The sequence below is a fragment of the Corvus kubaryi genome, unplaced genomic scaffold, assembly GCF_017639235.1.
Source record: "Corvus kubaryi isolate FWS band 111438036 unplaced genomic scaffold, C.kubaryi_AGA036_p1.0 137, whole genome shotgun sequence".
In the NCBI taxonomy this organism is placed as follows: Eukaryota; Metazoa; Chordata; class Aves; order Passeriformes; family Corvidae; genus Corvus; species Corvus kubaryi.
The window spans coordinates 21,561,895-21,584,590 of record NW_024580671.1 but is presented as its reverse complement, the minus strand read 5'-3'; the positions used below and the strand labels follow the sequence as shown (position 1 = coordinate 21,584,590).

At 38.1% G+C, this 22,696-nt stretch overlaps 1 protein-coding gene across 1 annotated transcript in view; it reads left to right on the top strand.

The window, feature by feature from the left end:
• The window catches only part of SLC13A1 (solute carrier family 13 member 1), a 50,293-nt gene that overhangs the window by 18,094 nt on the left and 9,503 nt on the right, over positions 1 to 22,696 (top strand). The window contains exons 2-11 of the mRNA XM_042018171.1: positions 4,386 to 4,520; positions 6,323 to 6,451; positions 7,196 to 7,332; positions 11,173 to 11,360; positions 11,957 to 12,014; positions 12,103 to 12,169; positions 12,669 to 12,829; positions 15,430 to 15,549; positions 16,739 to 16,837; positions 16,927 to 17,028. Of these exons, the coding sequence (XP_041874105.1) occupies positions 4,422 to 4,520; positions 6,323 to 6,451; positions 7,196 to 7,332; positions 11,173 to 11,360; positions 11,957 to 12,014; positions 12,103 to 12,169; positions 12,669 to 12,829; positions 15,430 to 15,549; positions 16,739 to 16,837; positions 16,927 to 17,028 (1,160 nt within the window). The 5' untranslated portion in view covers positions 4,386 to 4,421. The remainder of the gene's footprint in view (positions 1 to 4,385; positions 4,521 to 6,322; positions 6,452 to 7,195; positions 7,333 to 11,172; positions 11,361 to 11,956; positions 12,015 to 12,102; positions 12,170 to 12,668; positions 12,830 to 15,429; positions 15,550 to 16,738; positions 16,838 to 16,926; positions 17,029 to 22,696) is intronic.

Below are 22,696 nucleotides of genomic sequence, written 5' to 3'. Positions count from 1 at the left end.
TTAATGCCGTAGAAAGACTTCTCAGCAATAACCAAAACACAGGTGTGTTATCTACAGTTTTAGTCACATTTTCAAAACATCACATGGTCCAAACCAGCACCATACAGACTGCCATGAACAAAGTCCATCCATCCCCGCTCAATCTCTGCCCTTGAGTCCATACAATGTATGTCATGCTCGGGTCTTACACTATCCAATACAACCTTACCAATAAGCACCACTCTCTTTCCTATCATGTGATACATATATATACAGATATGATTCCTGCAGTCTATGGATCATCCCTGTAAAACATTCTTAAAATGTCCATTGAGTTGTTTGATGCATGACTTTGCCTTCATGTGTTATGGTGGTTGCTCCCGACAGGAGAGACGGCATATTGTGTTAAATTGTTGGCTCACACTGGGTCATCGCTGTGCTTGCCTCTCTTCTTGCAAGGCTCATTCTCCATTGGTTCAGGTGATTCTAGACATAGTACTTCCTATAATATGCAAATCAAATCACATTTTATTTTTCCCCGGGGTTTAATGTCCTTGGGACATAAAATAGATATCCCCATTCTTCCACATTACCCATGAGTTGTGCCCACGTCTTTGAGCAAATTGCCCTATGGCCCTGGCTCCAACATCCTTGATGCTGCTGACCTGGGGTGTCTGCAGGTGCCTCCTGCCAGAGACTCCAGTGGAGTCATGCTTCCTCAGTGACATACAGAACATTTCTCTCTTCTTGACCTGTCTGGAGTGGCCCATAGGGACTGCATGAACTATATGCTGCTTGGTCTGTGCAACAGCTTATTGCTCAGGGCTTCAGTCAAAACAGTTCTTTTGGATCACTCGAGAGAGAACTCACAAGCTGACTACGAGTCCTGGAATATGCATTCTACAGAATCTCGTAGTGCCCAGGAAAGTTTGAACTTGTTTTTCTTTCTCTGCTAAGAGAAAGTGGGGACACGACTGCTGTCTCATTGATTGTATTTACTGGAGTGTGATGATGCCCCTCTTGCCATCTCATTCCCCGTAACTGGATCTCTCATATGAGTCTTTGAGTCTTCCTTTGTTTTATTGAAAATCAGCTTTTGGAAGAACCTGAGTTTTTCTTTTCTCTTTCTCAAACCCTTCTGCTTTGTTGTCCCACACAATTATGTTTTTGAGCACACAAGGCCTTCTTCAAGTATGAAAGAGAAATAGCAGTCCTCAACCAAGCTGCAAATACAGCTATCTACACAAAACTTCAGCATAAAAGGACCATTCCCACAGGCTTTCCTGAGGGCTGAAAAAAATGAACCAGAAAACTCAATTCAGCTGCTGAGAAAATACACAAGGGTTGTGCACAGTTAACACAAGAAATAACAAAACTAAATAAAGCATTCCAAGAAGGCTTGGGATTAAGGGATCAATACTGACCCAGATCAGCTAGCACTGGGTAGCATAACTAGAAATATTCTTTCTTTCTAGAAACTCAGTCTCTTTTTAAATTTTTTCCAGTGTTGCATCTACATCCTTATTTATTTTTCAAACGGAATTTGTAATTTTTTTCATAATTGTTCCATAACACCTCAGATCACATTAAAACCACTTTTGTCTTCACATGGAGAGCTGGGTGTTTAAAGTTCTCATAAGCAGGATTGCATATTCTCTCTTGTTCCAGCTTCCTGCCTGTAAGAAAAGTTTTGTCCCAAATTCCATTTTTTCAGAAAACCTTCAGCCCTCCTCCACTAAACTTATCCACTGCAAATTCAATCTCTCCCTGAGCATCTGTCTGTTAGTCCATTCTCAGGCTACCTGTAGAAGCTTGACTGCTCCAGAAACATCTCAGCGTAAGTTTGGAAGGAAACCTCCTCGGTGTAACTCCTTGTTCTGCCCTGACTGTCTCTGATAGCTGACCAGGGACCTGCAGACAGGCTTTAGAATTTCAGTGTTAATTATGCAGGACAATTTCTACTCTTCATTAGCAATATTTAATTGAATCAGGACTGGAAGTCTCTTTCCCTTTTCTCTTTTGTTCTGGACTCCTATCTCCACACGGCATTTTGCTATAGCCGTGATTGTCTAAGAATGTTGAAAAAGCAGATTTAATGGTCTAGTATCAGCTAGAGGGTATTATCTTTGTCCTGCTGATTACTAGTTTATGATTCAAAACCATTATCAAAAATATGGTCTAGAAAACTAAGCAGAATAGACCTCTTAAGGATCCCATTTGAAATATCTTCAAAGTATGATGTAAAAACAATTGCAACTGCTCTTCAAGAACAATTTTTAAGAAATAATTTGTACATACAGGCATAATTTCCCCTAGAGCATTTCTTTTATGCTTACCTCTGACTTGCTTTTAGTTTATCTAAAAATTTATTGAAGTAAAATGAAATGGATATAATTTACATCTTTGGTCACTAAGTTAGTTGCCCCGTAAAAGCAGAAAACTAAATTGAGTTCATGTGACATATTTAATTTCCATTTATGTCTGACCAGTTTTCTAGAAACTTGTAATACTCCACAGTTTTTCAGATATTTGGCATAACAAAATATATTCAAATATATTCTAAAATAGTTCTCAGATTACTGCGTGAATTATCACCCATGAATTATGGTTGAATTTCATCTGGAACTGTTGACTTGAATACATATATTAAATCTAAATATCCACTAATCCCACCTGCACTGTCCCCATAGTGCATTCTCTTTTTCATATTAAAATTAATTTAATTGACTGCCATTTACCTTCGTGAAGACTCAAGAAAAGAAAGTGTTGAATACTCCAGCACTGTCTGCAGTTTGTCTTCCTTTTTGTTTACTAAATCTCTCTACTCTCCTCTCATCTCCTCTTAGTTCTGATACTTTAACAGAAATTTTCTGTGACTTCTCCAACAGAAATATATTTCATATCACAGTCCTTCTGAATTTATCAGTCTAAATGTTTGTTATTCCTTTATAGCACAGATTTTTCCAGACCACACACAATTCTTTTTTGATTTTTGGATATTTGAAGATTTCCTAATGCTGTCTCTGAATTGTTTAAACAAGTTATATATTTAGAACAGCCCCTTTCAAAAGTTACCAGTTCACTTGAACATCTTTAATCCCTTACATTATCTTCCCAGGAAGTCTCAGTCTCAGCTCCCTAGGTAGCGTCAAAGCTGTTTTCCCAGTTCCCCAGTAGCAAGGCTGTTACTTCATTATACTTTCCCAGTTCATTTCCCACCTTTGGGTTTTCAGGCAATTGCTTTTTGAGAGTTAGTTATGAGGTACTGCTTTCCCGTAGCCAAAGTCCTACCTTCCTGAACCCAGAAGTGTGTACTCAAAATGACAATCTGATCACTTCTTTTGCCTGCACCCTGACACATAGGATTCTTATAATCAAAAGGTTATATGAATAGCAAAAATCTGTCTTTATTACCTGTCCTTTGGATGGATCTGATGGCAGTTCAAACAGTCCTTCATCTGTCTCCTCTTCCAATTTTCTTCTTTATGTAAGATCTCAAGCACAAAACAATGTGTTCTTCCCCCTTTTAATCTTCACCCACAGATAGTGTACAAGCTTCTTTCCTATCTTTTCCTGTTCTTTATTTGATGCTATTTTTTTTGTATTACAAAGACAGCACCAAGTTTTCTTTTTATTGAAAAAGAGGACAGAAGAATTTATTTATTTTTGACTTCTGTTTCAAAAAGTCTCCCACTCTTAGACTTCCTCAAAACTTTAAATGATATACATAAAAAACCTTATCCTGTTTCTGCATGAGAAGAGAAAATGAACTATTCCCTGCCTGGCAAGACAGAAAAAAAGTCCCTGTTTTCCCTATATACTTTAGATTCTAGACAGATAAAAGCAACAAGAAGGCTGAGGCTGGAAGGCACTTCTGCAAGTCATCTAGTCCAACCTTTTACTGAAAGCAGAGCAAAGTTCAGGTCAGGTTGCTCAGGATCTTGTCCCATCAAGTTCTGAATATCTCCACAGATGGAGATGACGATGAAGAGTTTTTAATTCTGTTCAATAAAATAATCTTGCATATGATTTCTCATAAATGCCCCAACTGGTTTTGAACATATATTCTATGTGTGTTATATGTTTTGACTTCCTACGTAAGTCAACAGTGACTGGGAGACCACCTGAAGTTTTTATTTATTAGCTGTCTAAAACCTGTTGTAATTACATAAACTTGTTATGAGGAAGGGCAGGGAGAGAAAGTCCTGAGAGAGCTGACATCTAGCTTTGGTTTAAGGCTAACACTTATCTTATCAACCTACTGTTAATAAACTCACTAAAACAATAAAGACCCAGATTTAATTTTAACTTGCTTTACTGGCCTGCTTTAGCAATGGCTAAAGGTGATAGCTTGGAAAAATATTAATCAGAGTCAGCTATTTAAAGTCCAACATGTTTTTTGGCAGTTTCTTCAGGAAAGTTCATCTAAACAGACATCAACCATGAAGATTCTTAGCTACCTCCTGGTTTACCGAAGGTTCCTGCTCATTGTCCTCACCCCACTGCTTTTACTTCCACTTCCACTTATCATCAAAACCAAAGTAAGTGACCTGCTTGGAGAGATAATTATTTTGCACCTGTATGTAAAGACTGAGATTCCCAGACCTTTTCAGATTACCAGAATCACAGATAGTTTGAGTTGGAAGGGACCTTAAATGAATAATGGTGTTTGCATTGTGATTTTTTTTTTTTTTGGTCAACTCAGTGTATTTGCACAGAAATGTAGAGAAGACAGCTTCAACATAAAATTATGTACTGGATGCATGAAGATCTGAATCATGTATTTGTGTTCTAACAACATCTGGACTATACTAAAAATCTTGTTCTCATTATTACTTTTTGGACACTTTTAAACAGCTCTGTATGATTGGCAATGAAGATGAATTGTCAGGAAAAGAGCTGCAATTACTTTTTTGTTTAATGAAGGATTTTAAGTTCATCACATTTTGTGTTGTCTGATAGGAAATGACTGAAAACAATGACCTGATAAATTCCCTCTGGTTCCTAAATAGAGAAAAATCTATGACAGGACATCATAGTCTTATTTAACTTAAAATAAATTCTGGCATTCACTAACTCTTGTGACAGCTCCAAGCTGATGAAACCGCTATCTAACAGTGTTGCTAGTGACTGTATTTGGTACAGCTCTGATGCCAGTATAACGAAATGGAATTCTGTGATGTGTTATCATCTGTGCATTATACATCCCATATATGACAATATGTGAAAGTTTGGTTCAGAAGTCCTTGCATCACAGATTGGTGGTGGTTACAGAGCAATGTGCTTCATGCTCTCACATCACAGTTCCAGTATTTCGGTTTCCTTTCTGAGAGGAAACTCTTAATGTGGTAGGACTTAAGTGAGATGAACATTTGCTAGGTGAATGGATATTCTCAAATTGTTTCATACATAACACAGACTTCTTCCCCATAATAAATGATAGCCACTGCTGACTATGATTTAATATTGTTGTTTTCCAGTCAAAGATTCCAAGAGCCACATAATTAAGCTGTTCCTTTCCCAGTACAAACCATTTATGCTGCTGTTGAGTAATTTCATACCCTAACCAGGGGCACTAAGGGTTCCAAATCATTTTCCTTAAAAGCAGAAATATAAATTTAAAACTACAAAAAAGAGATTTCTAATACTCTGGAAGAAACTAGGTTTACTCCATCTCATTATGTTTGTCTGGGGCTGCATTTTACAGGCAGCCTTGAAAGTTATTCTCCCAGGGACAAAAAAAAAGGAGAAAAAAATAAAAAACTCCTGCTTTTCAGGAGCTGAAACAAAAAACACTTGCTAAAATTACAAGCCTTAAAAACAATAGTGGTGTTTCTTGTGAGTCTTGCACGACACCTTTTTTTGTTAGATTATATCCTTGCCTTATTGATACTGATGACAAAACTTTAGGAGAGAAAAAATTTGACCTATTATTAACTGTGAGTACTCCTAGAGGCTTAAAGGTTTGCTTACACAGGCAGAATGGTTTTGATTTACAGGGATTTCATGGCCTGAGAATGCTCCAGATGACCTAGATGATTAATTGTCCTCGAAGGAATAGGCAGCTGACTTTTTTTCCCACCTTTCCTGAGTGGTAGAATTTAAATAATTTTACTATCTCTTAGAAAAAAACTCACTAGAACTATTTCACTGACTACATTTCATATCTTAGCAGGATTGTCAATAGCACACAATAAGTAGCCTAAATGCCGGTCCTTGGACTCATACTTTTTCCAGGTGTAGGGAAGTTCTCTACTGGTGTAGCTGTAGTTTTTGAATTGTGATTTTTCTTTTTGCCGTAGATGATCAACTCATGTTTTTATTGGTGCCTTTTGTATTCTAGGAAGCAGAATGTGCATACACATTGTTTGTAGTTGCCATCTTTTGGCTCACAGAAGCTTTGCCACTGGCTGTTTCGGCTTTGCTCCCTGCCTTTATGTATCCGTTGTTTGGTATAATGGGATCCAAGCAGGTAACATTTGTTTTTCTCTCTTTTATATTGTGCATATCAGGAACCAAAACTCCAAAGAATGAAATGCTTAATGTTGAAAACTGTCAGGCAAATCTATGGATTTGCTGAGTGCCAATCACAATAGTTCTGACTCAAGACTTGCTCACGTGCTTTGTCTTCAGGACTTGTTCACATTTCTTTAATAATTTTTTCTACATAGTGATTTAGTGCTTAGATGCCAGTCAGTAATAAAATGCTAGATAGTTACGAAATATCCTTAATATTATAGAGGCAGAATGTCACAATCATTACCCCATGTGCAAACTGCTGAGTGCAACACCTCATGCCAAAGAGATGACTTCATAGATAGTCATACTCTAAGTCTATGCTTAAAATTGTTATTTTATCTGTTGGATAGATTAAAAAGTAACAAAAACAACATTTCATTGGTGATTTACTATGTATGTGAGATGTGACTGATGATTTTAGGTTGTTCTATCCTAACCTTTATTTTTTATTTTATTTTAACCATATGCACTTTTGTGCTTTTATTCTTGAATCATTTGGTTAAATGAATTTAACAGTTCCAATGAACTTAATAATTTAATTTTAAGCCAAAAATTTTTTTTCTTTATTTATTTCATAGTATAATCTTACTGTATTTTTTTTCATTAAAAATGATGACACCAAATGTTAAGAAAAATTCACAATTTAAAACAAAGGATTTACTTTCCTTTTTATTCTTTGTTTTTTCTTTTATTTCAGGTAGCATCTGCTTATTTTAAAGACTTTCATCTGCTGCTAATTGGAGTAATTTGTTTGGCAACGTCAATAGAAAAATGGAATCTCCACAAAAGAGTGGCTTTAAAAATGGTGATGCTGGTGGGTGTCAACCCTGCATGGTATGTGCTAAACTATGTCTTGAAGGACAATAATACTTGTGAAAAGCTATGTATTGCAGAAATAATTGCCTACTGATTTTTCTACAGTAGAAATCCAGCCTTTCTTTTCTACTCAAACAAAGTAGATACTTAAATTGATATGACTGGTTGGTAGGAGACACTTTATTATTTTGCGGAAATCCTAACTGGAAGTTCCCTGCAGTGATTCTGTTCATAATAAGGATCGATCCTTCTGAACAAAAAGTATGATTAATTTGTGAATAATGTTGGGGTCCAGTTCCCTGATGGTCATTGGAACATTCCCACCTAATGCCTGCAACATAAAATCTGTTCTATGCTGATTATTTTTCTTTCAATAGTGTTTTCAAAATTCTGGACATTCCCAAACCTACAAAAAGAGTTCAAATACACAATGAGGGGGCAAAAATCATAAAACTAAGCAGATGGTGGGGAGGGAAAAACACATGAACACAATATATTTACTTGTGGTGTTTTCCTTTGTCTACATATGAAAAAAATATCAAAGGATAGGAACTTCCTCAGCTGGATGAAGTGATAAGGGAAAAGAAATCACACTCTCTGCTTACTCATTATCAACATATGTCTTACAAAGTGAAAAATTTTTCTTTGCTTGCTTTACAAACTTGCAGAAAAGGTTTAGGCTGACAGATGTATCTGTCAGCGTACCAGTAAGGCTGCAGATAAGATCTACAGAGCAAGTTTAGCTTCCCAGAATACATCATGCTCATGACTTCTTGCCAGGAAGCAGAAAGGAAGAAAATGGTCAGGAAACCAGAAACCCCAGGTCTAAAAAATAAGATGCCTCTTAGGTGATTTAACTAATGAAACGTCATGGGAATGCTGAATTATTTCTATTCCTCAGTAATTTGACTGACCTAATTTTAAGTATCACATGTATTTGGTTTAGTTCTGTCTCTTCTGATAGCTGGTAGCTTCCTGTTTGGAAAAATTCTCCTTACATTCTGGTTCTACTGCTTCCCATTATCTTAAGCTGTATTCTTGTGCTATGCAAGTTTAGTCATTTCAGCTTCTCTTTTGATCACTCCTAATTCTCAACTTTTAGCTGAAAAGTTGAAAGGGAGAACACAAATGGATGGTGTGCAGTGCTAAGCTGAACACTGCTGGGGAACTTGCTGTGGACAGTCAAACCTGCAGCCAGCTGCTGATGATACCAAGAGCAACTCCGCAGACAGAGTTGTGACCCTGGGGAAGCATCCTTCATAACTAGCTCATCTCTATCACATTTCAATCATGGCAAAGGGATCATAAGACTATGATGAGATGATCTGTGAAGGAGAGGATCTACCACCTCTCAGCATCTGCTGCTCACCAGCTGTGTCCATGGCAGGGATGGTGGTGCTCTCTGTGCCCTCCTCAGCCACTCGCAGCAGACCCTGGGCAGCCTGTGCACACTGGAGCCTCATCCAGCCCAAGGCAGAGACATCACTGCAGGAGACCTCCGCATTAGAGGCCATAAAGGGTGTAGAAGTGAAAGTAAAATAGCAGGAGACTTCTGGATTCTGCATTATGTATTCTTCTGGAGAAACTGATGTGTATCAGGAATATGTGGCCAGCAGGACCAGGATGGTGATAATCCCCCAGTACAACATGGGTGAGGCTACACCTCAAATCCTGTATTCAGTTTTGGGCCCCTTGCCCAAAAAAAGAAAGACATTGGCATGCTGGTGCAAGTCCAGAGAAGGGCAGTGAAGCTTGTGAAGGGTCTGAAGCATGAGTCTTATGAGGAGCAGCTGAGGGAGCTGGGGTTGTTTAGTCTCAGGGGGGCCTTTATCACTGTCTACAACTCCCTGAAAAGGAGGCTGTAGCCAGGGGAAGGTTAGCCTCTTCTCCCACGTGAAAAGTGACAGGACAAGAGGAAATGGCTTCAAGTGGAGCCAGAGGAGGATTACATAATAGGAAAAATTTCTTCAATGAGTGGTTGGTCAGGTATTGGAACTGAATGCCACGGGAGGTGATTAAGTCATCATCCCTGGAGGTATTTGAAGATGTAGCACTTAAGAACATAGTTTAATGGTGAACCTGGTGGTGTTATGTTTATTGTTGGACTTGGTGATCTTAAAGGTCTTTTACAGCCCAGATTATTCTATGAGCCTGTAAAGGCCTCCTGTCACTTGAGCCATGCAGTGTAATCTGCAGACTAGCAGAGAAAGGTGAATGTATCTGTGCAACCTGCAAGGACTACAAAGGGTGATAAAATACCGAGTGTGCACTGCAAAGCAAAGAGTGACTTTATAGCTGGATATAACGAAATAATTATCCAAGGCTCCATGCATAATATTTTTTTAACTATACCACATGGAAAATAATGCAGAAAAACTGGGGCTGAATAGGATAGGATATATTTTATTATTTTGTAATCACTTTTAGAGTCCCTCAATACAGCCCACCACATTGTACCAAACGGTCACCTGACCATCAATCTATCTAATGCTAGAAATTTATGATGAATAGTTTTAAAATACATTAGTGAGTGTCATCTGTTTTTATTTTTAAATACCTTTACAAGTTCTACTAAAATGGCATTTCTCTACAGTGTGAAAATTCATATTCAGTATGCTTATTCTGACCCGTATTTTCTGCATAAGAAACACAATTCTTCCTCAACTTCTGTCTGAGGACCTAATAAAAAACTGCCTAAATTAATGGGTTTTGCACTACTTACTGATGACAATTTATGCTGAGTCAAGTCTGTTACTTGCTGGTCTACAGATCATTTCATCACTATGCAATTAAAATGCACAGGGAAAGACAAGGTTCCCCTACTGAGAAAAAATCCTGTTTGAAATGTTGTTGCTATTAGCTGAAATGAAAGGCTATGAGAGACATTTTGATGGTATTTTTATATCATCATATAATGTTTACATGATTTTTATATAATTTCTATATTGGCTTCATGTACTAAGTAAGCTTGACATTTTTTGTGAAGCTTCTGATCAAGGCTGGGCAAAGAACTTTACAAATTGCATAGATGTCTTCTGAGAGGAAGGTGCAATGCCACCATTCCTCCACTCAATTCTCTCGTTGTGATGATGTATGGCAGGTGTTTAATGACAATGACAGCACCTTCCAACTCCAAGAAATGCCTTCCAACTCCAAGAAAAAGGACATTGTGACCTGTATTCTAAATTTGCAGTCCAACTTCACCAGATATTAAATGGAATGTTTGATTTTTTCAGTCACTGATGCAATTCAGTGTATTGCATATCTATTTGTAATAAACTTCTAAAAAGTTGAGCCAAGACCAGATTAAGGAATTTAATGACCTTGCCTTTCCCATTTAATATCAAAGATGATGTTTACTGAAGCCCAAATAATGCCTAGACTTGCCTCGATGCTCTGATTAAGAACTAAGTTAACAACCATTTACTGAATTGTTAATATTTCTTCCTATAACAAATGAACTGGTCTATCTAGAGGACTTTACAGCCTAAGTGATAACTCCAGGGTTTTGACCTAGACTGTACAGTATGAGATTAATAACATCATCAGTGTAGCCATTTTAGCTCGTTTGAATTTGTGACATGCATGGTGCTCTTTCTTCAAAGATGGTTCAAACAGAGTATAATTCTGTAAATAAACATCATTGCTTCTGCTTCCCTTTATAACATATTTGAACCTCTAAAATAAGATAATTTCAGTGTCTTAGATCGAGATTAATTCAAAAACGTTCTCAGAATTACAAGCTTTAAATTTTCAGTGTTTCAGCTTCTCTGTTGACAAAGTTCTCTATTTATATTAAATAGACTGATGATAGGAGGTGCTACTGTAGCAGTCACAGACTCTTCTCTCCTATTCCAGGCTTATGCTGGGTTTCATGGTTAGCTGTGCTTTCTTGTCAATGTGGCTCAGCAACACTTCTGCTGCTGCCATGGTGATGCCAATTGTAGAAGCTGTAGCTCAGCAGATCATCAGAGCTGAAGCAGAAGCTGATGAGCTGGAGCTGTCCTGCTCTAATGGCTCCATCAACCCAGCACTGGAGCTGGACGGTAGGCGCACGGAGCGGTTCTGTCTTTGCCACCCTCACTCAGCAGTAACAATTACAGCAAGTACACAGCAAGTACAATTAAATGGCTAGAGAAGTATTGGCACCATTATGTGCTTCACTGTGAGACTTCTCTTGGATTACTGTGTGTGAGCTCTGTAATGATCACAAAGATCAATTAAAACTGAACAGGTGCAGAAGGTGGCAGTTGGATGAGAGGAGGGGAGAAGGGAAGAGGCTGGCTTACCAGGCTCATAAAACGGCTGGAAAGAAATATGATGGCTATAGATGCGCTAAGGCTTAAATGTTAGCATAAGAAAGGAGCTCTTTAAGCCATAGGGTAATGTTGGAAGAACACTGAATCTAAGCCTACACAGCTGGATTGTAAATTAAAAATATTTCTCCTCATTAGAAGATTCAGATTCGGGGGCATAGGAGTCATGAAGGAGTTGGACACAAACCAACTGTTTCTGAGATTGGTGCCTTCAAATGTATTGATGGGATGATGTGAAGTGATTGCCTGGGATGAGACATGCAGATGGAGCCCGTCGAGTTTTACTCCCTTAAATTCTTATCTGTCTTTGCATCACTGTCTTACAGAAAATATAGGAGAATATGATAACCCAGACTGGAAAGAGAAAGAAAAACAAGCTAATGGGTAATTGTTGTTAATTTACTAAATTCTGTTCTAAGAATTCATCTAAATAGAATATCTGTTTGTTACAATACATGCCTTTTTTTTCTAGATATAACAACAGTGTGGGTAGTACTGTAAGCACGGTTGAAAAGGAAAATGAAAAAGGAAAGGAACAGGTACATAAAGTGTCTTTTTATTAAGCAATGAAACTTAGTTTTAATCTAAATCTCACTTCTATGCCACACCTAACATGGCACAGGTAGCAATCAAGCTGGTTACATGTGAATAAGAGATATACGTGTTGTCACACACACATACACACTTTGCTTGTATATTATTTCATTGGTTTGGTCCTCTCAGTCTATTTTACACAAATTAAAGCAACCTCACCAGAGTAAAAACTCTATATATCAGGTGTGTGTATATGTATCAGTCTATACAAAGGCAGTTCTTCTATAAAGACAGATCACAGAAAGGACTTCAGGATTTGACTCTGCCTCCTTTACCTTTACACGAATAATTGTACTACCAGTGTAACTGTGAACCAAACCACATTGCAGACAATTACACTGCCAGTAAATTGTCAGGCTCTTCTGAGATATCCTTGAGTTCTATTTTTATGCCTGCTGATGAGCCCTTCTTATATATTAATTGGTGTATATACTTTCTAAGCAGAACCTACCACCTGCTGAAGCAGAGAGAAAAAGCAAAAAGGACAAATACAGTGGGATTTTCAAAGTGATGTGTTTATGTGTTGCTTATTCTGCTACCATTGGAGGACTGACCACAATCACAGGAACATCAACTAATCTGATTTTTACTGAGCACTTCAATTCGTAAGAGACTATATTATATTATTTGTATTCTTCTTGGTCCAGAGTTTTAACTTTCTTTCTTGAGTTCTCACATGGCTCCTCTAAAACACGTTAGAAACCTTGCCCTTTGATTTGATATTGTTTGATTCTATTGCTTTTCTTAAATGTTTGTTAAGGTGACAAAGTGAAATTGCATGGTTGTATTTGCCTTACACAGAGAAAGTCTATAAGTGATCTGCCAACACATGCAGCAAGATGACCATTGTTTGGTTAAGTAGTACTTTACTGTTTTGGTAGCTGCATGGAAAAAGATAGATTTTTCTGAGAAGGAAAACACTACTTAGCATGAATAGGGCAGGCACTATCTGGCCATAAAGACCTGTTAATTAATTTCTAAGTACACCAGGAGGTAAATTCAGTCTGCTTAGCAAAGAGCATCAGGAGACTTTCAAGAGGCTAAGCACTGTTGAAATGAGAAATCTGGGTCCATTAATCAACAAAAAAGCAAGTAATTTCAAACCAGTCTGAAACTTTGCATTCAATGGAACAATGTTTTAAGGTATTCTAAAGCATTTTTTAATATTCCTTGTTATATTTAAGTAGAATGGTTTGAAAAGAAAATTGGCAGATTTCATTCCAAACCCCTTGAAATCCAATAGTTCTCACTGAACATTTTTTTTCTAACTACTTATTTTCAGAAACATTCCTACTCCAATTTTGAAATAGAACAAAATAAAGCACAATCCTTTTGTTGTCCTCCCCCCACTATTCCCTTTTGCACATGGTAAAATTGTTGAAGACCAGTTATTGATAATATTTGTAGTGTTTGCCTGCAAAGAGTTTACTGTTATTGACACTGAATCACTGTAGAAAGAGAATTATTAAAATCAGTCACACTTTTTCATTTTCCAGAGGAGATAGGTCTAGAAAATAAATCAGTGTGTCCTGTCCATCCTTGCTTCAGGCAAAACCTGTAGTGGATAAACCAACAACAGCAGAAAATCCAACCAGAACTGTGTAATAGATTGTTTTTAAAAATCATTTAAATTTATCACCCATTCTACCTGAGGAATATTTGCTCTGTAGATGAAGAATACGTAACTTCAATATTCAGATTACTAGAAATACTTACACAAATATTCAGCCCTGTACAAACTTATTGTAGAACTTGACCACAATAAACTATCATTTTGTAACAGAATTGGGTCTTTAGCATAAAGTTTTTAAGAGCTTGTTTTGTTGCTCATAAAGAAATTATCACACATATTTTAGGAAAGATCATAAACACTTGAGCAAGTGATGAAATGTTAAATCATTACTATGCTGATATCAGTTCTTTCCTATCTTGGAATTTTTACGTTCAAAAATGGATGTGGCTAACCATGTACTAAAAGGTACATAGCCATGTAATCAATAAACTATTTAACAGCACAATGCTCTATATTGTTCCAGTTTCACTGTCTCATCATTATTTACAGTTGCAACTCAGAACATCACCCCAAACAGAGGGTAGGGGGTTAGGTTTGGTCTCTGCTAGACTATATTTGTGATATATGTAAGCATCATAGTAAATATAGATCAAACTTAAAATTTGTACAATACTTGAGAGAGCATTTATAACAAGCATTTACAGCATCAAAACCCTATGGACTCATCAAAATTATTTTCCTTCTAGCAAGAACCTGAAATACAATAGATTGTCTAATAATTGGAAATAGTCATTAGCATCTCTATCTGGACATTTTTCTTTCCCTTCCAACTCATTTTTGCATCAAGAAGGAGGGCTGCTCAAGGAGACTTGAATTTTCTCATTTTTAGCATTAAAAGCTCTCTCAGTAGAGCTGGGAGAGCTCAAAGGAAGAGTAACTTCTGTTCACAAAGTAAATTGGAAAGCAGGCTTTTTTTACCCTGCCTTTTTGCCTATCTGGCATCAAAAACATTCAACAGTAAAGCAATTTCTTTCAGAAAAACAAAGCCTTTCTCCTTTTCTTATATGCACATGGAAGGGAGATCTCTGCTTGAATAACCCACATCTATAAACAGTAGATTAAGACAACCTCAAAGAGACAAGGTGAGTGGAGAGACAATCCACCTAGCCAATGAATAGTCATGAAATTAGTAATAATAATTTTGATTTTAATCAGTTTTGAATCACTTATGGAAGTCTAAACAATACAAGTCTCATTGTTGGTTCCACTGTTGCCTTCTACATTCATTGGAACTTTTTCATTTGAGTATATTTTCTTGTGCTAAGGTCTCATCTCAAAAAACTCCTTTCTTTCAAATTCTGTTTCTTATAGTTCTAACAGTCCTTAGGCTGTGCATGGCCCTCCCTTGCTTACTGAACTCACTTTAGACACACCTCAGTCAGTGTCAGATCCCCAGACCTGCTGCTGATCCAGTGCTCAGATAACTGGCACAGCTGGTTCCTGTAGTGGTCATGATGACCAGGAACAGGATGGGAGGGTGAGGTAAAAGGATGCCAGAGGCCACCTCATGCTGAAGTCCACTGCCAGCCAGAAGAACTCTCCTGCAGCAGTGCTTTCTGGCAATTCTCACAAGTCTTCATTCCTTTGCAAAGCTCAACTGAATTTTTTTTTTTTTTTTTTTTTTTCATCCAGACGTTACCCAGATTGCCAGTGCATCAATTTTGGATCCTGGTTTATCCTTTCCATCCCCATCACAGTTATTATTCTACTCCTCTCCTGGGTTTGGCTCCAGTGGCTTTTCCTTGGGTTTGAGTAAGTGAATGGTATAATCAATAAAACTAAAGGTTACTGATATAAAAGATAATTTGTACCAGGAGTAAATATTGCATCTTAGTTTAATAGGCTCAATAGGAAAAAATGCAGCAACAGTGATTTTGCAACCTTGATTAGTATGGCTTAATCTCTGGATGGGACAAGAATTTTCTAAAATAAGGATCCTGGACTATTCAGCCCAGTGTGAAAAGTCTGTATCACAAATGGGTGTACTCACTCCGCTATAATATACACACATCATCATTAATCAGTGCATGTATGCAAGACAGAAGAATACTGAAATCTTACACATTTTTTCTGACTGGAAGAGTAATAGGTGTATGCACTTTGTTGGAGTGAGGCATTGGTTTGAATACTTGAGCAATGTCTGTGTTACAAACTGGATGACTGTATTTGTAAATGTGAGGTAAAAAACTTCTGCTTCTCCTAAATTTGTATGTGGTGGTATGGTAGGGTTTCTGTTTCTCCACAGAGCTTGGGCTTTTATAGTTCTGGAGAGGACAGTACTTCTTTTGGGATGATTCTTCAAAGCCTTTTTCTCCATGGGTTCACTAACATCTGGAGAGATAGGCGGGACACCAATCTTCCACAGTTACGTGGCTACTTATGGTGCAAGACATGAAAAGTGAGACTAGTTTTAAGCAGACAGAATCACCCCATGTTTACCACTCTATATGTGAACATCTATTGTTTCATTTTTCTTTATTGTTTTGATAATGTTCTTTTTAACATTGTGTAAGAGTCTTGTCCAAGAATTAAGCCATGGCTTGTAGCAAATACTCTGCTTATCAATATGTAGGCTACTCATGTGATACAAACTTTTTCATTCCAAAACAAAGTAAAGCAAAGCCACAGATGACTTTTATTAAAGAGACAGGTTATATATTTGATTGTTTCAATTAGTTCACATGATTTAAGTTTCACCCTTCCTGGGCAAATGAGCTGATCACTAAGAGGACACATTTTGTTTCTGCCTGTCAGTCTCCCACTGGGCATTGTCAATTAATTCCAATATGCTCGGTTTGGTGTGTGATAAGTAGATGGGAGATACTGCATTGTAAAGTGACAGTTTTAGATTTGTCAAGTGCTATTGGTAACTGGAAAGGTTGGACACTTTTTTCTATATACACTATTAACTCATCATCAATGTTGCTGCTTTACATTCCAGTTTTAAAAACATGTTCAAGTGTGGCAAGAAGAAAACAGCTAGAGAAGAGGCCTCATCACGGGTGATTCTACAGGAGTACAAGAAACTTGGACCAATTAGGTATTTCAAACTATAAATCTGCAAACAAGAGCAGGTAAATCCAAATGTGAATTCAGGAAAATTTATAATTCATTCTACTTCTGCTATAGCTACCCAGAAACTGTTACACTTGTCCTGTTCATTCTAATGACCCTTCTGTGGTTCAGCAGAGATCCTGGCTTCATCCCAGGATGGTCTTCACTTTTCCCAAAGTAAGTGATTTCTTTTGATAAACCAACAAGAACTGTACTGTGCCTTGACTACATACCTTCTTTTCTTACCAATTTTCAAACATTAAAATATTTTCTATTGAAAAATATTTCTTTCAGAAATATGCCAGGCCCAAGTTGTTGCAGACCTTTGTAGTGTATACAGAAGATAAACTCCAGCCATTTCACAGATGTATGTGTGAAATAGCTGAAATGTGTTAAAGGATAAAATAAAGTGTGTCTTAAGAGGCATTGTGACTAGGTTTTAGGCTTAATCTGGTGAGGGAAAATGCATAAGTACTCCACTTTCTCATCAAATGTGAAATTTAAAGAATAAATCTGGTTAGAATTTTTTGATCTACTGCCCTTAGTGACAGAACACTTGTATGCAGGGTAGCCAACATCCCCTGCTTGGACAGCTGAAATTATGGATATAAATTCTGTCCATTCCTACATAACTCCCTTAACATCATAGTTTACCTAACACCAAAAAGTCAAAAACTATTGTGTTTTTTTGCCTTCTGCTGCAACTTCCCCAGGATCACCTGGATTCTTTTCCCTTTGTAATCACTCAGTCTTGCAGCAATTTATATTACTGTGATATCTCCTTTTCTCTTGCTGTAATTACTGTTATTTCAGTTCTGTTTTTCTGTGATGAAGGTTTGAGTTTTGCTCTGGAGTGATGGGAAGTAGTTGTAGGATAGGTCCTCATGGATTTAACATTTACTACTGGATAGCCCAAAGGCCAGTGCTGGACCAGGAGGGTAATTTTCCATTTTGTTTTCCTGTGTGTTTGTGATAAATGACATGTGAAGGCACACAGACATCATGCCTTCTCTCTTTAAATATATTTCCACCACTTACGCACCTTCCCAGTGCTCTTCCAGAAAGTCCAAGAGAGGATGTCACAAGGAATAATTGTAGCACTTCAAAGATTTAAAATGTAACACAAAATTATTTTGTCGAAAAAAATACCATTAAAAAGTGTATTAATAACTAAGATTGTTTTAAAATTATTTACTTTTAATCATCAGAAAAAATTGAAAAAGAATATTTGTTTTTTCTTTATAACAACAGCTGAGCTGATGATCATTGTCTCATATGAAACACTATACTCTTGAAAGGGTTTTGGAGTGGTGACCTAATTAAGGAATCAGCTAGCTAAGCAATCAGGCTGGGTTGGTTTCTCTTCCTGCTTCCTGTTAACACCCAGTGCTCACTGAGCATTGTTTCAAGAGCTACATATTAAACTGAAAAACAGGAACTGTAAACAACCTTTCAAATACAGGACTTAGGCTCAAATGACTTTTTCAATTCAGAGAGCCCCATATTCCTATTTGAAGCTGAAGTTATCATTATCTGAGGATTTTGTACAGTGGCAGAGAAAAATAGAACATTCTCAAAAATAAGCATGGTTCCAGGTTCTGCACAGGGATGTTACTTTGTGGATGGCCTCTAATGTTGTCCTTGGAAGGAACTGCAAGCATGTGTCATATGACATTAGGCCGAATACTGTTGTAATTTGGAACAAAGAGAAACAAAGCTTTCCTTATGTACTTTAAGAGGAAAGAAAGCATTTCTTACTATTCATACTTTGCCTATTTCTAGATAGCTTTAATTTATGAATCAATTATATTAAAAGGCATAAAACCAGTAAATCAGGTTAATAGTTTCTGAGCAACATAAACTTATCAGTGAAAATACATGAGAGGGGCATAGGGTCAGCAGAGGTACAGCTGTGAGCAAGGCATATACTTAGAAAAAAGCCCCAAACCAAAGAAGAGCAACAACAAAGAACTGGGAAAAAACCCTCAGATATTAGGAACTGTGTTTCTTTCACTATGATGTCCAAGAGGCTTCCAACAGTGCACTGAACTGCAGATTACATCTCTTATACATTTGTTCCCTAAGGCCCCTGCCTATAAAATTACTCAGTGTTTTGGATTTAAGTACAGAGATAGGCATGTGCGCGCACAACTTCCTTAAGTTCATGGTTCAGGAAACAACTATAAGGAAATATTCTCCACCCTTACAGAAATCCGATAGCACTTGCTTCCACAGGGCCTTATCCCACAGAAGGCCTAAGGGAAATTCTGCCACCTGAAAAGAGCTTTGACCTTATGAAAAGCCACAATGTCACTCCCAAACTAGTGAGTGAGTCCTATTAGGTGGGAAATGCACCACCCTCAGGATCTTAAACCGGAAAAGGCTGTCTGATCCTTTATTCTAACTTTCTGAAGATCATAAGAGTTATACTGTTCTCTGTGTTAAACCCAGTGAGAATTTATTTTATTAGAACCTGAATTTCCAGAAAGAAACCAGGGTTGATGTTAGGGTGACAAGTCCAGTATAGTGGTTTGGTTCAAAATATCCATTACTTACTTATTTTCCTACTGAGATAAGAATTAGGAGAAAGCAAAGAAGGCACAAAACTCAAAAGAATACAAAGAAGTTTATTAACAGAACTAGAAGAAAGAAAAAAGGTGAGACTAAACCTTCAGAACACTTCTCTTCCCCCCACCTTTCTCCCTTCTCCCGCTGACAACGTAAAAAGACAACCCTTGAGATTTTTTCAGTCAGTTTACCACCTCTATAATAATCTCTCTCTCAGTTCACTTAGGGAGAGGAGTCTCTCTTGCTCATGCTATGGAGACATCTCCACAAGAAACAGTTCTCTCATGGCTTCAATGTCACAGCGAGACAGCCGCCTGCGTTGGTTCTCTGCTCAGATGTGAAAGTCCCTTCCCTCGACTTACAGCTTTCCCCAAGACTGCTTTTGAGGGTTCAATCTTGAGCTAATGGGATACCATTTTAAGGATGAGCTGTTCAAAAGCAAAAGGTTCTCTTCGCCTGTCTCTGGGATCATCTTCATCTCTAGGAACAGAGGTCTTCTTCTTCCCTGGGAGCAAGGGTCTTCATCACTTTCATCTCTCTCTGTTCAAGCTTCTCACCAGATCACAGCTACTTCAACATTTGCTTATTTCAGCACAGGTACTTTTGTTCATGGCTGTGGTTTGAACGCTCCACCCCCCCATGCTTTCATGAAATTACAACAGGTACTCTGATGTATCATAGTTCATCACCATAGCTTTACAACAGAATTTCAGCTTCTAGGTTTGAAGCATCTCCTCTTTCTCCTCTCTTGGGATTTCAGCTCTTCCTTCTTCACTGACTTTGGTGTCTCTATGGTGTTTTCTTCACGTGCCTTCACCTTTCCCTTTCCTTTGACTTGGGAGAGGATTGATGTCTGCAGGTTACATCTGTTCTGGAGGAAACTTGCAACACTAAAAGGGTTAATCTCACCTGGGCCTTGCAGCTAGAATTCACTTATCGCTGTTGGTCACACCTAATCTCTGCCGGGCAGCGGCCTCAGATGAATTTCGGCCACACTAGGCAAGGGCTGGCCTGGCTGAGCCACGCTGTGCAGCTGCCTGCATGGAGCAGGGCTGTGGGGGCTGGCCTGCATGGAGCAGGGCCGCGGATGGAACAGGGCCATGCGGCTCCAGGGTGGCTGTCTCCTGGTGGGCCCAGCCTGCACTGAGGGGGCTGTGCCGGGTGTCCGGCGAGCAGAAGCGGCTGAGATCTCAGCCAAGCCGTGCCGTGGCTGACCCGGCCGGGCCGCGCCGAGCAGGGCCCAGCCCGGCCCCGCTGGGCCGCATCACAGGCCCCCCAGTTACCTGTCCGAAAGCCGGAAGCAAGAGAGCTTTCCCGGTTTTGTTGGCTCTTAAATGTGGACCAAAGAGGTGTGTCAAGCTTCTTAAGTGGATTAAAAAAGTTGCTAATATTCAAACTAGCCAGTTGATTGGTTCTGTCGGGTCTAGAGGAAGCTGTAAGCACCTCTTTGCAAGAGAATCACTTCCGTGGCTGATGGAGCCCTCCTTAACTAAAAACCCAAACTATGCAAACCATGACACCCAGGTTCCTCAGATTTTGGAATTTGCTACTTTTCTTGATAGTCATGTCTGTTGTCAAGCTAAAAAAGACAAACTCATATATTGCTTTCTGTCTGAATATAGCTTCCAGCTATGTCATTTTGTCTTTCTCTGTTGGATTAAAAACTCTTCTGTGATAGGTGCTTTAAAAGTATGTGTATCTTGTGATTATATCACCTTATAAGCTTTGCTTGATGAACTAAATGGAATGCTTAAAGCTTTGATTCAAACAAAATTTCCCATCACTCTCACCACCCATGTTCATGTTCTCAGACCCTTGTGTGCATCCTCACATATTACTGAATACTCCTTTAATATGCAAACACTGATATATCTGAAATCCCAGCAGAAATACTGCCATTTATTTATGTTACCTTCACACTGGCTCTGCGTGACTCTGCCTGAGCAGAGGGTGTTGGACCAGATAACCTCCTGAGGCCCCTTTCAAACTCAACCATTACATGAAAATGCAGCAGCCTAGAGGAAAGTGACAGCATGAAGTGTTTCTGTATCTAGATCTTGCTTTCCTTCAAAACTTCTAGCAAGTTTTAAAAGAATGTAGGATAGGATCTGAGAGGAAAATATTTTCTATCCCTAGACCTGGTGCATCTGGTCCTAGGCTAAAGGTAATATATAGGCAGAATCCTCTGCCTTAGGAAACCATAAAAATATAGTAACTTTCTTTCAAAATGTATTTTCTATACAGGCAAACACTAGGAAGCAAGAGACAGAAAATATTAGAGAATCACTTCAACTTCTTTGACATCTTCATTTTGTGACAGTGCTAGCTAAAATTATGCTGGTTTTGGTGTAAATCAGCTATGCATATTGTGCTTCTTTTTTTTTTTAATTTCACCTAACAAAGCAAAGGACTCCATCAGAGTTTGGAGCATATAACAGAGAATTTTTTTTCCTTTCAGTGAAAAGTTCTGGTTCAGTACAAAACATTAAGCTGCTGGGAAGATCTGATGGGAAGTTATTATTGGACCTACTGTAGCTGAATATTTAGAAAAACATATGGTCTGAGGCTGAGAGAACAAATATATTGGTGTATTGGTTCAGAAAAATCTTACAGAAGAACTTGCAGAAAACAGAAAAAAATGACAAGGTTAAGAAAATGTTTGCTTAGCTTTCTTCAGTAAAATTTCTATTCATTTTAATGACCATCTTGACTGAAATGAGACAGACTGGGATATGTCACCAGCTAACATTGTGTAACAGATTGGATGTGTTAAAATGGCCTTAACAGCTCAGCTTTGCACCTTGCCTGATCTTGGGGCTACTCTTTACAAGTTAGAAGGATATTGAAGCAGTTTAAGAAACAGTAGTGCAAACAGTTCTTAGGCACTGGAAATGACCAAAACAAACATGACCTTTGTGACTGTGACCCTAGTAATAACAGCCATAGGAAGATGTTAATAAAGCTCTGCTGCCTTTCCTCAGCTACAAAAGCATCACCCTTTGTGGGTATGCACTGTGCTTTTTAAGGCCTCTTAAACTGAATCTATTGCAGAGCATAATTTAATTTAAATTATTAAATTTATGACTGAATTGTGAAAACTAGTTTATTAAGCATCAGCTACTCCAAAAAATCCCCCTTCCCCCAGCTTATTTCTGTGTGGCAAAATAACACATGCTTACTCAAGATGTTTATTTATGAGTTTATAGGGTCTGCACCAAATATTTCTATAGATGTGAGGAGCTCACCTTGACTGTCTGCCAGGTGCCCACCCAGCCAC